The following is a 14,873-nucleotide window of genomic DNA, read 5'->3' on the forward strand; positions in this document are numbered from 1 at the left end:
CAGTTAGCTCTTGGACAAATGACCAGGTGACTAATCAGAGGTGAACAGGTAATGAGTAGGAATGGGGAGTTTGTACTACATACCAGGGCTGCTGCAAGAATTGTAGGGCTGGGGCAGAGTCAGTCCCATGTCAGCCTATTGCTACACCATGTCAGCCTCCCTTATTGCTAAGCTCTAGGTGGGGATCACTCAACTGCACCCCGTCAATACTAAACCCAGTCTCTCTGAGCCACAGGCCTGTTGTGAAAATATCTGTTTCTACCTATTGCATAATATGGATCAGTCTGTGAGGATAGCTGTGTTTTATCTAGAATGCCTAGCTGTTCTCAGCTGCATTTTAAATAGTATTTTTAGGTAGTCATTTATTTGCAATCGGGTTCTTCACTTCCACCTTAAACTTGTGACATTTACTGACTTCAAATCAACGGCTCACCATTTTTCACTCTTACCTTGCCTCCAAGTTCAGGTTCAATAATGTATCTAGTGTAATGTAACCAATACTCTAGATTAAAATACTACCACATACGTCGCAATATGCAACTTTTTGAATCTCAAAAATGTACATAAGAATTCTTCTTATAATTATGCAGCCATTTTGGTTTTCAGGCAAATTCCTGGCCCATTTACACTTTTTTCCAGACTTCTAAATAAGTAGTCTCTTACGACTCATAGAAGACTTTCTCAGCATTTAGTGACAGTGCCACACCTATCCCTGGGTCAGGCGCCTTGTGTCACAAACAACTGGAGAGAGTACATAAAGGGATCCATGAAGTACACACCAGGTACAAAACCTATGCGTGATTCATGGACAAGGCACTGGTTATGCCTGTTTACCAGAGTCTTGCCTAATGATTTAGCATTCATTTTAATAAGATGAGTTTGATGGACATTGGTGCAGAGCATGGGATCTTTCCCAGGGTTGGGTTGAAGAGAAATAAAGGCTTTGTTGAATTCTGCTAAGGTTCAAGTGAACCAGTATTGTTCATATCTTTAAAACCAAATTGTACAGTAGTGGAGTGTGTTGAACCTTAGTTGTTTTATTGAATTCGGGGTGTCATCTTCTGCAGAGGCTTTGCCAGAAAGCATATCATTGATGCCTTCTAAATTTCCTCAACCATAATTTTGAAGTCTCAATAATAGTTAAGCATTACTTAACCAGTTGGTAGTTTGTGATTGATTTGGAAAGCCTCTTCAGCTGCAGGAGCCTCCTCAGGTCAGAATTAGAGAGGCAACTCAAAAAAGGAAGCAAATATTTTTGAAATGTTAGCATAGTCTGTGAGATGAGTTTTGAAATCATCATCAGTGAATTGTGGACTAATTTTCCTTTTTCTTTTCAATTGTGCAGTGAGAAGGGACCTGCCTTTCATCTTGCTCTTAATACAACTATTTAAGTTAGAAAAGGTCTATTCGCCTCTGGATGTGAAAAGTGTTTTGAGACCGACTACTTCTCTGAGGCTTGTAGTAAGTGACAGGTCTACTGTTATAGGTTCATGTCAAATTCCTGATTTCTCATTCTGGGGAAGGTCTATTCAGATTTGTATTTTAGTTCAGCTAAAACTGGGTCTCATTATGAGGTCCTCTCTGGAGCCCTTTCTGGCCATCCAGAGTGTATGCATGAAAGACAGAAAGCCCTTAATTTAGTTAATCAGCGCACAGTTTGCAGGATCTTGGAGGAAGACACAGAAGAATCAGAGCTTACAAAAAAGCATACTAGTCAAAGGAATAAAACATACAAATTGGAGCAGATTGATAGGAGTTCATGTAGGCAGTTTTATGGAAAAGGGGTCATCCAATCTCTACTAAGGTAAAATGTGATGAAAGTTTCTCACAAGGTTGACCAGCTGATGGTAGTCTTGAGAAGTATAGTGCAGCTGACCATCAATGTGTTGGAGCGTCACAATTCAGGATGAACCGGGTTATGCAGAAAGTCAATGAACGGAGAAGTACTGTTGCATAACCAATGTATGCATATAGCTGCCAGTACAGTGGCCATCAATATAGTTACTCAAAGCTTCTATTCTGACGTATGGTGCATTAAGATTTTTTACATGTGTAAAGCATGTTCCAACAAAGAATTTCTGCAACCATCAGCAAGTATCATTAGACGGTCTGGAGGTGTCCTGTGGTAGTGTACAGTGTAGCTATCTGCTGCACAATATATAGATGCTTCAGAAAAGGATAATCTCTCTGCTTTTTTAAAGTCAAATCACATAAAAGGTATTTTTGGAACCTCAGGACCTTTTTGGAGATTCACAGATGAAAAGAGGGATTCCTCTTTTCCGACAACATTTTTTTACTGAGAAACATCACTAGTCTCCACATTACAACGTGGCTGCTGCATTGTGCCTATAATCATTGAGGTACTGATTTCTGCCTTCAATCCTTTCTAATTACATTCATTCAAATGTCAACTTTATCACTACAGGAATCAAAAAATTTAGTTCAAATTAGAATCCAAATTAATTAATAAATGCAATAAAGCAATGTATATTAAAGAAATTAAGTAATCACAGCCCGATTAAAACCTTCACAATTAGCACATCTTTTATAATGTTGATGACAAAGAACAAACATAATCTCATAGCATGTTTTATGTAGTAAGGTACCGCAAAAATGTTACTCATTCATTAAACCAATATAGCTGCTAACTCAAAACATCTGTTAGAAAACAATATTCACTTGACAGAAACATGGGAGATGCAACTTAGTACAATGCACTGTGAAACTGATGTTTAGGTCATATTCTTGTAATCATCAGTTGTTACTTCAAGTACAGAGGCAAACTGTGGCTGGAGCTGAATTTCATTGATTTTCTGAAAACTAAATGAAAACAAATTGTCGTGCACAACATTTAAACATGCACTTTTCAAAATGTGGCCTTGTACAGGATACAATAACTGAACTAACCAATGTAAAACACTATTTTTGAATGAAATCTATTTTTTCACAAGAGTGACATCTGGACATCACGGTACGTGGATGATATATTGTCATCTTTTTATTCCATATCCAATTAGAGCAAGCAGAATTGATTCTAGGGCAGTATTTTGGATCTATTTTGTCTACTTTCTCCAAAGCTCTGGATAGAAATCTAGAGAACAAAGCACTACATCTAGTTTATAGTACACAATTGGAAGTGCATTTACTTGTGATTTCTAAATATGCTTTTTTTCAATTATGTTTGATTTTTAAAATATTTATAAGAGTGGGTAGAAATTTGTGTCAAAACATTTACTAAATGGAGGTTTTTGCTGTTTTTTTTCACCTGTGTTCCCTGTCTGCTATTTGTGGCAGCCATCCTATCAGGGACATCTGCTGGAGATCATATTCACCTTACTTGTGAGATGGATAAGATGGGATAGGATAGTCATTTTTAAAGCGCTTGAATGCCGCGGCTTCTTGGCACTCAGAGTGTACGGAGGGAGACTGGGCAGTAACACCGATGATTTAATTTGAGGGAAACAGCCAAGATTTCAGCATTTTCCTAAAAAGCTGCCGGTTAGGTTGAAGTCTCATGGTAGAAGGCAATTGGTTCCATAACTTGGCTGCACAGTATGATAGACTCTGACCGCCCCCATCTTGCTCTCTAAATTTTAGGAGCATGGATAAGGCCTGTGTTTGTAGATCTAAGAATTCTGGTGGGGGTGTACCATGAGAACACTTTCTGCATCTCCACTGAACCACCTCCATAAAGGGCCTTATGCACCAGACAGAGGGCCTTAAATTTCACTCATTGCTGGATCGGGAGCCAATGAAGTGACCTTGTGGCTGCCAAGGTGGAATGGCCTTTGGGAATATTTAGTAACAATCGTGCTGCCGCATTTTGCAGTGATTGTAATTTCATCCTCTGTGACGATGCCAATAAAAAGAACATTGCAGTAGTCTAATTGTGAAAAAAAAGTGCTACTACTAAAGTTTTCCTAAGCTCCTGCGGGATGAAAGGAAAAATCTTCTGTAAGCTGTTCAAGAAGAAGAAGCAAGAGGAAGTCAGACGATTGACCTGGGCCGCGAAGTTGAGCTGATCATCAAAGATCACTCCTAGGTTCTTGACCTTAGTAGTAGGGCAGGGGCATTCACCTGCCTCTGTTGGCCACCAGGTTTGATACCACAGGGAATGGCCTTTACCGAACTCCAGTACCTCCATCTTATCGGTGTTTATCTTGAGGAAGTTTCGACTCATCCAGCTCATAATCTCTGTCAGACAGGCATGAAAGCCACTGGCAGCGGTCTCTGGTTGTTTGGACTGTGCAGTATGTAGCCCAATAGCTATCGGCAGACAATCTCATCAATGGGACGTTGTAAAAACATACTAATGTTGATTACAACAGCTACAGAGCAGGTTGGCAAAGAAAGTCACTTTGAGTCCCTAGTGTTCAGTTTTACATTTGAGGTGTCTTTCAACTTTCCACAAAGGGGCTCCGATGTGTGATAACCTCGTAGCTCAAAGAAGAAAATAAAATAAAAGAAGGTAACCAATGTGAATAGAAAGAAAGGTGTCATGCATCACATAAAATATAATGCAACAGATTATGTCTGTTTCCAAAATACAGTCACAAAAACTATACATTTGGGTATTTTGAATGAGCAATGTCATTTTCGATTGAGCAGAACTCTGAACAGGGCTTTTCACCCTGAAAGATGATGGGGCATACTAAAAAGGAAAGTCTCTGCCAGTCACAAATTTGCTATCATGTTTTGTCTCCTCTTGAGGTTTGTGTGTCAATATCAGGACAAGCCTGTTGTGATGGCCATGGCAGTTGATGCCCTGAGGTTGCTTTGGTCAGTTTGAATTGCATACAAATGCTATTTGTGTTCTTCTTTTCATATCCAGAGGGTTCGGACCCAATTTATAGTGCCCTGAAGAATTGCTCAGCTTTGAAAACCAAGAACGTTATGATCAGGAGTGCAGTAACAAAAGGCTCATATCAGCTGAGAGTTGAAGTATGCCAAAATAACGCCTGCAACAAAAAGCCTCTCCAATGTGAGTCTTTCATCTTTATGACACTCTCTGGTCTAAAATGTAATTTTACATCTCTCTCTTTCCCTTTCCTTCATCTCTGCCCTAAATTTTCAACTTCTTTTTCTGGCTCCTGTCTACGATCGCATGTTGCATGTTACTTATTAGTCAGCTTCAAAGTCTATGTCAGCAAGCGATCTTCCAACAATCTCTAGTTCCTACTATCTTTGCCATCTTTAACTCTCTTATGTTCTCTTTTTCTTTTTCCAATTTAAACCAGATCAGTTGAATTCAGTAACGCTTGATTGTCTTGCTTTATTGCCAAAGCATTGCAATTTCATAGCTGCTGCTTTATGGCTTTTATATAAGGCTTTGGTAATCTTCGATTGTCACAGCAGACAGGTATTCTGCTGCACTTTTTGTACTGTCGTCTGTGAGAAGGTTTCTTTTGAGAAGGAAACAGATCTTGTATGAAAACTCCCCCTAGTTCCTTAGGCCTCGATCTCTTTGCTGACAAATTGGCTTTGCTCTGCTTTTCATCTGTAGCATCCTCTCTAGCCAGAGAGCATGGGAATGAATGAATCAATCAGTACTTGTAACATGTTGTAATCACCCCAAGGGATATCCAGGTGCTGCGTGATGTGGAGGACCTCGAACAGCCAGGTTTTGAGTCCAAACCTGATTGAGGCGAGGGAGGCAGAGGTTTGGAGATGGAAGGGGAAGTTCTAGGCATTGGCTGCGAGGTGGGAGAAGGCACGTCCACGTAAACATCGATGGATGCAGGGAATGGCGTTCAAGGCCAGGGAGGCAGGCTGCAGGTTTCTGGTGGACTGGTGTAAGGTCAGGCGGCTGTTCAGGTATTCTGGTAGTGTGTTGTGGAGGTCTTTGTTGGTGTGTGTACGCAGCTTGAAGCGATACCAAAGGGAATGATGGACGGAGCGTTTGAGCAAATCAAACACTCACCCCCTTTGGTATGCAGCTAGAAGTGGCATCTCTTCTTGATGGGGTGCCAGTGCAGGCTATGGAGGTGTGGGTGATGTGAGATCATCTGGGCAAGTCCAGGATAATTCTTGCTGCTGCGTTCTGGATTGTTTGGATGTGCTGGAGTAGGAGGGTGGTGGTTCCAGCATAGAGGGCATTCCTGTAGTCTAGTCGACTGGTGTTGAGGGCTTGAGTGATTGTACTTCTGGTGTTGGTTGGGAGCATTTTGAAGGTTCTTAAGCAGGTGAAGGCAACCCCGCTGACTTGTGTCTCATGGAGAGCTCGAGGATGAGGGTGGTTCTGAGGTTGCCAATGTGTGTGGTGGAAGTAGGTGCTGGTCTGATGGTGGAGGGCCGTGATGAGCCATCCCACGGTGAGGTCTTCAGAAGAGGAGAACTTTGCTTTTTGTCGGTGTTGAGCTTGAGGCAGTTGGTTCTCATCCGGTGGCGATGTCAGTCATGACATTCTAGAAGTTTACTCTGGTAGTGTCCATGTCTTCGGTGAGGGGGAGTGTGTCGTGAACTTTGGGGATGATGTTGAGACCGTGGTTGCGAGCGGTGGGTGCCAGCGGAGTCATGTAGAACAGTGGGGTGCTGAGTGAGGAAACCTGGGGTATGCAGCAGATGATGTTTTGGGGTCAGAGGTGTACAGTGGAGACAGATTCTCTGAGTGCATCTGGTGAGACAAGAGGATGGCAGCTTGAGGGCCTTGCCATAGATGTCGATGTGGTCAAGACTTTGGATAAAGAGGTGGTGGGAGACTGTGTCAAAGGCTACTAACAGTTCAAGGAGGATCAAGGCTGGTGATTCGCCATGGCAAAGGATGGCTCTGATGTCATCACTGGTGGCTATAACGGTGGTTTCTGTGCTGTGCTTCAAGCAGAAGCTGTATTTGGAGGGGTCAAGCTGGTGGTTGGAATCCAGGTAGTCTGTGAGCTGGCAATTGACATCTTTCTCCAGTAGCTTTGCTGGGAAGGAGATGCACAATATGGGGCAGTAGTTCTTGAGGTTGGATGGGTCTGCTGGGAGATTCTTCAGAAGGAGTTTGACATTGGCGTGCTTCCAGGTTTCTTGGAAAGTGGATGAGCTGAACACCAAGTGGATGATGCTGCAGAGTGGGTGTCCGATTTATTTTTTTCCGAGGTTGAAGATGTGGAGGAAGGAGCCGGTCAGAGCTCTGGAGTGGAAGGAGGTTAGGATGGATGCTGTGATTTCGGTGAAGAGCGATGTCCAGTCGGTCAGGATGTCGTGTAGGAAGTTGGTGAGAGGAGCGGGAAGATCCGGCTGCAATGGTTGGGGTTTGAAGTTTTTGTAGATATTGGCGATTTTTGAGTTTAAGAAGTCGGCTAGTGAGTTGCAGAGGGGCTGGGAAGGCTGGATGGTACTTTTGATGGCTTATGGGAAGGAGAGTTCTCTGAAAATGTTGAATAGTTCCTTGGTGTGGTTTGTGGAGTGGTGGTTGGTGGCAAATGCAGATTTTCTGATGGCATGGTGGTAGGTCTTGAGGGCTGTCTTGAAAGCTATATGGTCACCTGGCTCTTTGCTGGGGTGCCAGTGTCTCTCCAGAGGTTTGCAGTTGCATTGTTCTGCATTGAGTTCAGGGTGAACCAGTTGGCATGCTTGTTGGTTCTTCTGTTGTTGAGGGTTTGAATGAGTGTAATGGAGTCGGTGCTAGTGGTGATCCACTCAGATAGGCAGGCGGTGGCTTGACTGATGTCATTGGATGTGTGGAGGGTGGTGGGGTTGAAGGTGGTCACCCATTGGGATTTAGTATTGTTGTTCCAGCTTTGGTGGCAGGTGGGGAAGGGGTGACGGTGGCATGTCGGGTGACAGCGATGGTGAAATGGACAATGCTGTGATCCATCCATATGAGCTTGGTTGTGTGGTTTAACCGCATCTTGTCACTGGAAGTGAAGATAAGGTCGATGGTATGGCCGGCGATGTGTGTAGGGTTGGTGACAATCTGTTTGAGGCACAGGTTGTCTATGGAGTCTAGCATGGTGGCTGAGTTAGTGTCTTAGAGGTCTTTGAGGTGGAATTTGAGTTGGCCAAAGATGAGGTAATGTCTGGATTCCAAGGCGAGGGGTGCGATGATTTTGGACCCGGTGTTGCAGAAGGGAGGTCAGGATCTGGTGGTCTGTAGGCGAGGATACCTCTGCCGGTTGAATTGGCGTTGGTGTGGAGGTAGAAGTGGAGGTACTCCATGTCAAATGAGAGGGGGTCATCAGAACAAGTGGCGAACCAGATGTTGTCCTTATGGATGAGGGCAATTCCGCCTCCGGGTCTGCCTGGACAGTCCCTGTGAGTCTTTGGTTGCCAGTTGGAGTGGCAGTAGCTATGTCAGGGGCTGAGGAGTCCTTGAGCCAGGTCTCTGCAAGGAACACTACGTCAGTGCTTTGGTGGTGATGGTGTCCCAAAGTAAATGGCGTGCTTGGTCAGGGAGCGGATGTTGAGCAGCCTGCATTATAGTTTGGTCCGGTGGTCGGTGGTCTTTGTAGGGGCCCATGTCCAGGTGAAGTTGCTATGGAGGCAGTTGGAATCTCCTTTGATTTCTTTGGGTGAGCGGGTGCAGCAGTGAGTGCTGCGGCATCCTGGGTCCATTCCTCGGAGACTGAACCTGGAGTTACATTGGAGGGTCAGTGGGTAGAGATTCTGGCACTGGGCATGGTTGGGGCACAGACTGGCGCAGCGGACACAGGCATTTCCCTGGTTGGTCAGAGGGGTTGGGGCTGGTTTTGAACCCGTGGGTGCCTATTTTGCCCCTGTAACAGAAGCAGGAGTGGTGCTTCTCACAAGCACACCACCCGCTCCTGGGGCTGGTCGAGCAGTAATCTGCCAGGGCTGATCACTGTTCCCAGTCCGGCCATGCCTGCTATGCACTAGTGTCATAGGTTGAGATGAATGGTGGCTAGCTGGTTGCCTAGCAACTGGTCGCTCTGTTCAGTTAGCTGGGTCTACAAGGGAATCAGGGGCGCCAATCAGATGGAGTCTCTTTTCCTAGATGAGGACTCAATGAGGCTCAAATGTCACGCAGTAGAGCGGAGTTGGGGGCGACACACACAGAGCTCTGTAACAGATGTCTTTATTCTTCAGCATACGATCACACACTGCACTTTGATTACATTATAACCGTTATTGACCACACCTTACCACCTCCCAGTAAGTTTCGCAATTCCTTTGTTGAGTCTGCCCTGAGCAGCAAGGGTCCCATAGCACATAGTCTTACAACAGCACATCACCCACTTTCTTAAATAAAAAGTAAAAACAACAGCACATTATATTTTTTCAATAAGTTGTTGAGGTGCTCGGACTAGTTCGCCAGGTCAAGTGGTATGAGATGGTTGAGGGGCAGTCTGATCATGCACCGATGGAACATGTTGTGATGATTGATCTGGACTTTTGAGAAACAACCCTAATAACATGGACATCACATCACAATGCCATTACAACGTGGTTGTTACAACAACCACGCTGTTACCAAGCAATGCCTTTACTATGCAAGTTCTTACATCGACTTGCAGTAGATGGCATGCTAACATTAGAAATAGTATAGTTTACTATTCCGACACCTTCTCTACTGTTACGTAGGCTGGAGTTGGAATAGTAAATTATACATTTCTAATGTCAATGTGACATCTACTGCAAGTCGATATAATGTCTTGCGTAGTAATAGCTTTGCGTGGGAGCAATGCGGTCGTTGTAGCAGCCAAGTTGTAACGGCAGGCGGAGTAATGGCTCGCGTTGTAACGAGTCATATTCGGACTGTTAGGTGGGATTGCCTCATTCATAATTGTAGGAGCTGACAGTCATTGAGGTTGGTGCTTAAAGTGAAAGACCATGTACAATCACCATGTGTCCTTTGCACGTGAAAACCCTTAGGAGATCAACAGAAAACAGAGTGTTTTTTTTCTGCTTCCTTTCTGCTTGACCAAACTGTTTCCTGGGCTCATCGACACCGATCAGCGTATGTTTTCATTTAGCACTTTCAAGAAGTGTCTGTGACCAAAATCTTAAGGGAATTCAAGGATCCATCTACATGGGGGTGTGGCCTGCAGCCAACCAAGATGGCTGCAGCTTTTTGAAGCTCCGACGGCGCTGCATTAAAACCTCCCAAATCTGTCATTATCCTGCATAAAGTTAGTATCCCAAGAGGGGGAGGCTCGTTTGAGTTCCCCGTGACTGTTGTGGATGGTCAAATCGGTGAGGCAAGCGATAGCGACTGCGGCCCTTGAGAGCGGCCTGCTTATGCGGCAGAGACCCCGGGACCTGCTCCACCAGTAGGCGGTGGAGTCCTGCAGTGATAGCTGGGATCCCGGTGACCCAAACTAACACTAGGACGGCATGGAGCAGGAAGATGCCCGGAGCGAATAGGGACTGACCTGCTAGTGTGGCCGAGAGTTGACGGAGGAGTTCCCCGTGTGCACTTTGGCTGGTGATCCCAGTGCTGCGGAGGTGGCAGCTGCGCTGGCTGGGATCAGCCAACGCACGCTGTGGTGACCCCAAGACCTGCTCTGTTGGCAAATGGAGACACCTCGCAGGGGTAACTGAGGTTCTAGTGAGACAGCGGCGCTGAAGAAAAGGGGACCTGGAACAAGACATCTGCCCGAGTTGCAGTGCGACTTTCACGGAGGCAGAGGAGATGATCTGCGAGCCTCGGGGAGGGGTGAGACTCCACCCGGGGCCTGACTAGGCCTCCCGGACCTGTTGCAGATGACAATATTGAAGGGGGCACCCTGATTCAGAATAGCAACGTGCCATGCCTCGCAGATACTCCTGATATAAATCGAGCCCTGTCTCTTTCAAGCGGTGCAGTGAGAAAATGAAGAGTGAGGCTACCGCACTGCGTGGAGTACCATTGTGCTGAGACCAATCAAATTAGTAAGTGTGTGCATTGACAGCAGGTTGGGGTGGAGGGGGCTGAGATGCAGGAATAGCCCCCGGAAACAACACTGCCCTGGTGTGGTTGTGAGGTGATGTGTCAGGTGAGCTGTTAACTTGGGCAGACACCCCAATGTGGACCAAAGAGGCAATTGACTGGCTGACTTTACTACACAGATTGAAAGTGCAATAAAGACCGCAGAGAGGGGAGCAGCATGGTCTTTCTCCCCTTCTTGGTTCCTGGGGTTGGAACACTGGTGAGGCGGGCCCCCCTCTTTGAATCACAGGTGAACCTGAGCGGGCCCCCATCAGGACACAGGCTCAATACCCCTTGCAATAGCCCAAAGGAGGAGATGGATTGGGCTAACCAGGCCATCCGGAATAAACCAGGAGTCTGAAGTGATACTCGGCGGTGGGGGGAGTGCTGGATCGGGACAGTCACTAACCAACAGGCGACTGGGAGAGCCTTTTGCCTTCACAGGTAGGCGGCAGGGAAGGACCCCTCAGTGCCTCCCGTCCCCTTCACAGATCTGAGGGTCCTGTGGGCCTGAGTAGTCTTGGCTTGCAGTGGGTCTGACTGAGATGTCGGGAACCAGGGGTCCGCACATGATGTCGCAAACCAAGATGGAAAATTTGCACACCTTAGAATGGTGCCCCCTGCCCCCCAGGTGTTGTAACAACAACAATCTCAAGACGCCAATCAGGATACAGTTTCTACTGAGCCTCCGACCTTACAGGATATTATGGCAGTGGTTAAAGATATCAAGACCTTGCTTGAAGTCAAAATTGACTAAGTAACTTCTGGGGTAACACTGAAACATCAGTGCCCATGTTAAAGAGGCTGGACAAACTATTACCTCGCTCAAGACTGAAACCAAAACACTGCAAGCCCAAGTGGGGCACTTGTGAGAGTCGGTTAAAGTGCTTGAAGCCAGAATGGAGGACGCGGTGGGCCGGTCACGCTGGAACAATTTGAGAATGATAGGAGTGCTGGAAAAGGCCAAAGGCACCACAGTAGATCTCTTTGTTGAAGATCTTATCCTGAAATGCCTGAAACCCCGAGGACTCTCAAAATATTTTTCTGTGGAGCAGTCTCACTGAGTTCCAGGGACCTTGCCGAATTCTGGGCCCCACCAAGACGCATCATAGAACACATCTTTAAAATCAGGGACCATGATTTGATCCTGCAATCCTCATGTGGGTCACCTCCAGTGCGCTGGGACAAATCTACAGTTTTTATATTTCTAGATTTTTCAACAAGGCTCAGGAAGCAAAGACGTTTATTCTTGGAAGTTAAAAAAGGCCTTAGAGAAAAGGAACTAGAATATGCCATGTTCTTTCTGGCCAAACTCTGAGTGTTCACAGAGGGTAAAACCTTGTTTTTCACTACACCGGAGTAGAGGTGGGATTGGCTGGATAGGTAGAGAACTCCCAGACTCAAAATATCTAAAGGAGGGTTTACCAAGGGAAAGGATGTTCGCGATCCCCTGCCACATGCAACAGAGGCCCGCTGGACTCTGCAGAAGACTCATAATGACATTTGGTAATGATTGCACACCTTGGGTATGGTCTCCAGCGATTCTCCTACCGATATAGGAAGATCTGAGACTCCTGAAAATGTGGCAGCTGTATCTCTCAAGCAGATGGTGTCTCACCGATAAGTCCTGTTTAATTGCTATAGATTTTGTGTGGGAATAATGTACTATTGTTGGGGCGAGGTAGCGGCGACATCAATAGGATTGGATTGTGGTTCCCCCCTAAATAGGTTAATGTTCTCCGAGGGGTGCGGTCTGTTTCTATCTAATCTGTCATGCAGGGAGGTGGGAAGGTGGGATTGGGCAATGTTTTAGTCAGGATTATTCCGGATTGTTGCTGTTTTTTACTCAATCAGCGATACGATCTTCGTTGAGAAATATGGCATGTGCAAAGAGGAATAGACATCTCCTCCTCACCCCTAGCCGCGGCCTACATAAGTTGGTGGTCAGATTTCCCTCGGATCACAGGTTAGTGACGTACAGGTTTGAAAATTCTCTCTTGGAACGTTAACGGCCTAGGAGATAAAATAAAATGAGGAGTGGCTTTATAGTACTTAAAGCGGTATGCCCTGAAGTGGTCATTCAAGGAACACAATATGGAGCGCTTAATAGGTGGGGATACAAACTAATAGCGCATACGGGATACACCAGAGGATCCAGCGGGGTTAGCATCCTAATACGCTCCTCTTTTCCTTTTACACTCTATACGAGCATACATGATGACAGCGGTAGATATGTAGCAGCTACAGGTACTTGGAAAGGTCAGATTTTCAATAGTGTTTCACTTTATGCTCCACCGCGACTTCAGGCACATTTATTGTCAGAACTGGGTGCCCTATTGTTAGACCTCCCAACGGGTAACCTGATCATGGGAGGGGGCTGTAATACAGGCATTTCCTATGAAATAGACCGGTGGCCAGCGCAGTTACAAGAACAACTGTGTACTAATTTAAAGGATTTCTTGTCAGCCTTAGGACTTATAGACATTTGGAGAGCGTGAAACCCCACCACTGGACAGTATACTCATCATTCATGGGCGCACGGTTCCCTTTCCCGTATTGATTATATATTCACACTGGCTCATCTGCTCCCATGTTTTCGTGACACACACCACTTGGCACGTGGGATTTCTGACCGCTGCTCAGTATGATCCTGTTATGATCTTGGATCCATTAATCACACGCATCGAGTTGAGCCCATGGTATCTCAAAGTACCACAAATCCACACTAAACTACAGGAGGCCACTGATAACTAAATAGCAGAAAATGATGGCATGGTATTCTCCGCCAACACATTATGGGAAGCATATGAGACAGGGATTAGAGGGGAAGGGATTTCCCTAGTGGCCGGCCACAAGACGGAGAAAAGGGCCAAATTAGAAAACCTAGACCGACTTAGAAAAGAAACTGATACTAGGTGGTAATGCCTTAGTAGAGCATCATCTTGAACATAAACAAAGGGAATTCCGAGATAACGCAGAAGACGTGGCCAGAGATAGATACCGTGCAGTACAACAATACCTCGGTGAAGTTGAAGACAAGGCAGGGAAGCTGTTGGCATGGTTGGACAGCAGGGAAAAAGCAATGCGGTGGGTAAGTAAAATCAAGCGCAGAGATGGTACAATGGGAAGGCGGGGGAAGATATTGCGGAGGAGTTCACGTCATACTACAGGAAGGTCTGTGAGTCCTCACGTACACTCATGATAGATGAAGCTCGGGAACTATGGGCAACTACTGTTGTAGGACGGCAGCTCCCCAAGAATTTCTCTTCAGAAGTCAACAAGAGGGCAGTATGATGGGGCAGCTATTCCCCTGGGCGGCCCAACTAACGGTGGTAAACCACTGGGTGCATTTATTTATTTATTCATGGTTTGTAACGCGCTAGAATCGACTCTATACAGAGTATCTCTGCGCACAGAAGATAGAGAAGAGAGAGAAAGAAAGAAACCAGCAGCAACAGTTAGAATACAGTACAGTTCAGTTAAAATAAAAATGTTTTGAGTTTTTTTCTAAAATTAAGAAGTTCTGGACATTGCCTGAGCTCAAGAGGGAGATTATTCCACAGAGTTGGTCCGACAACCGAAAAAGCTTTACCACCCTGTCTGACCTTCTTTGTGGTTGGAATTTTCAGCAAAAGTTGGCTGCTTGACCTGAGGGAACGTGTGGGATTGTATGGGATGAATTTATCTTTCCAGTGGGAAGGTCCACATCCATGTAAGCTCTTATGAATCAGACAACAGATTTTAAAATTGATTCTCTTACGGACTGAAAGCCAATGCAATTTATCCAAAAGGGGTTTTGATAGCGTTCTTGGAGGGGCATTCAGCACAAGCCTCGCTGCAGTATTTTGTATTACCTGGAGTTTTGCAAGGACACTCTCATTAGCTGATAACACGAGTCCATTGCAATAATCCAGGCGGCTCAACACTAGTGCCTGTACCAAGGTTTTTCTGATGGAGTCCGGTAGGATTGGAAAAACTTTTCGTAGGAGTCCAATAACGTGGAAACATTGGCCAACCACCC

General features: G+C 45.6%; 1 protein-coding gene across 1 annotated transcript in view; it reads left to right on the forward strand.

Annotated features, from left to right (window-relative positions):
- LOC146808858 (uncharacterized) overlaps positions 1-14,873 on the forward strand; it is a 50,372-nt gene that overhangs the window by 12,701 nt on the left and 22,798 nt on the right. Inside the window, exon 3 of the mRNA XM_085614792.1 lies at positions 4,832-4,981. Coding sequence (XP_085470918.1) covers positions 4,832-4,981 — 150 coding nt within the window. The remainder of the gene's footprint in view (positions 1-4,831; positions 4,982-14,873) is intronic.

The sequence above is a fragment of the Triturus cristatus genome, chromosome 7 (genome assembly GCF_964204655.1).
Source record: "Triturus cristatus chromosome 7, aTriCri1.1, whole genome shotgun sequence".
Lineage (NCBI taxonomy): Eukaryota > Metazoa > Chordata > Amphibia > Caudata > Salamandridae > Triturus > Triturus cristatus.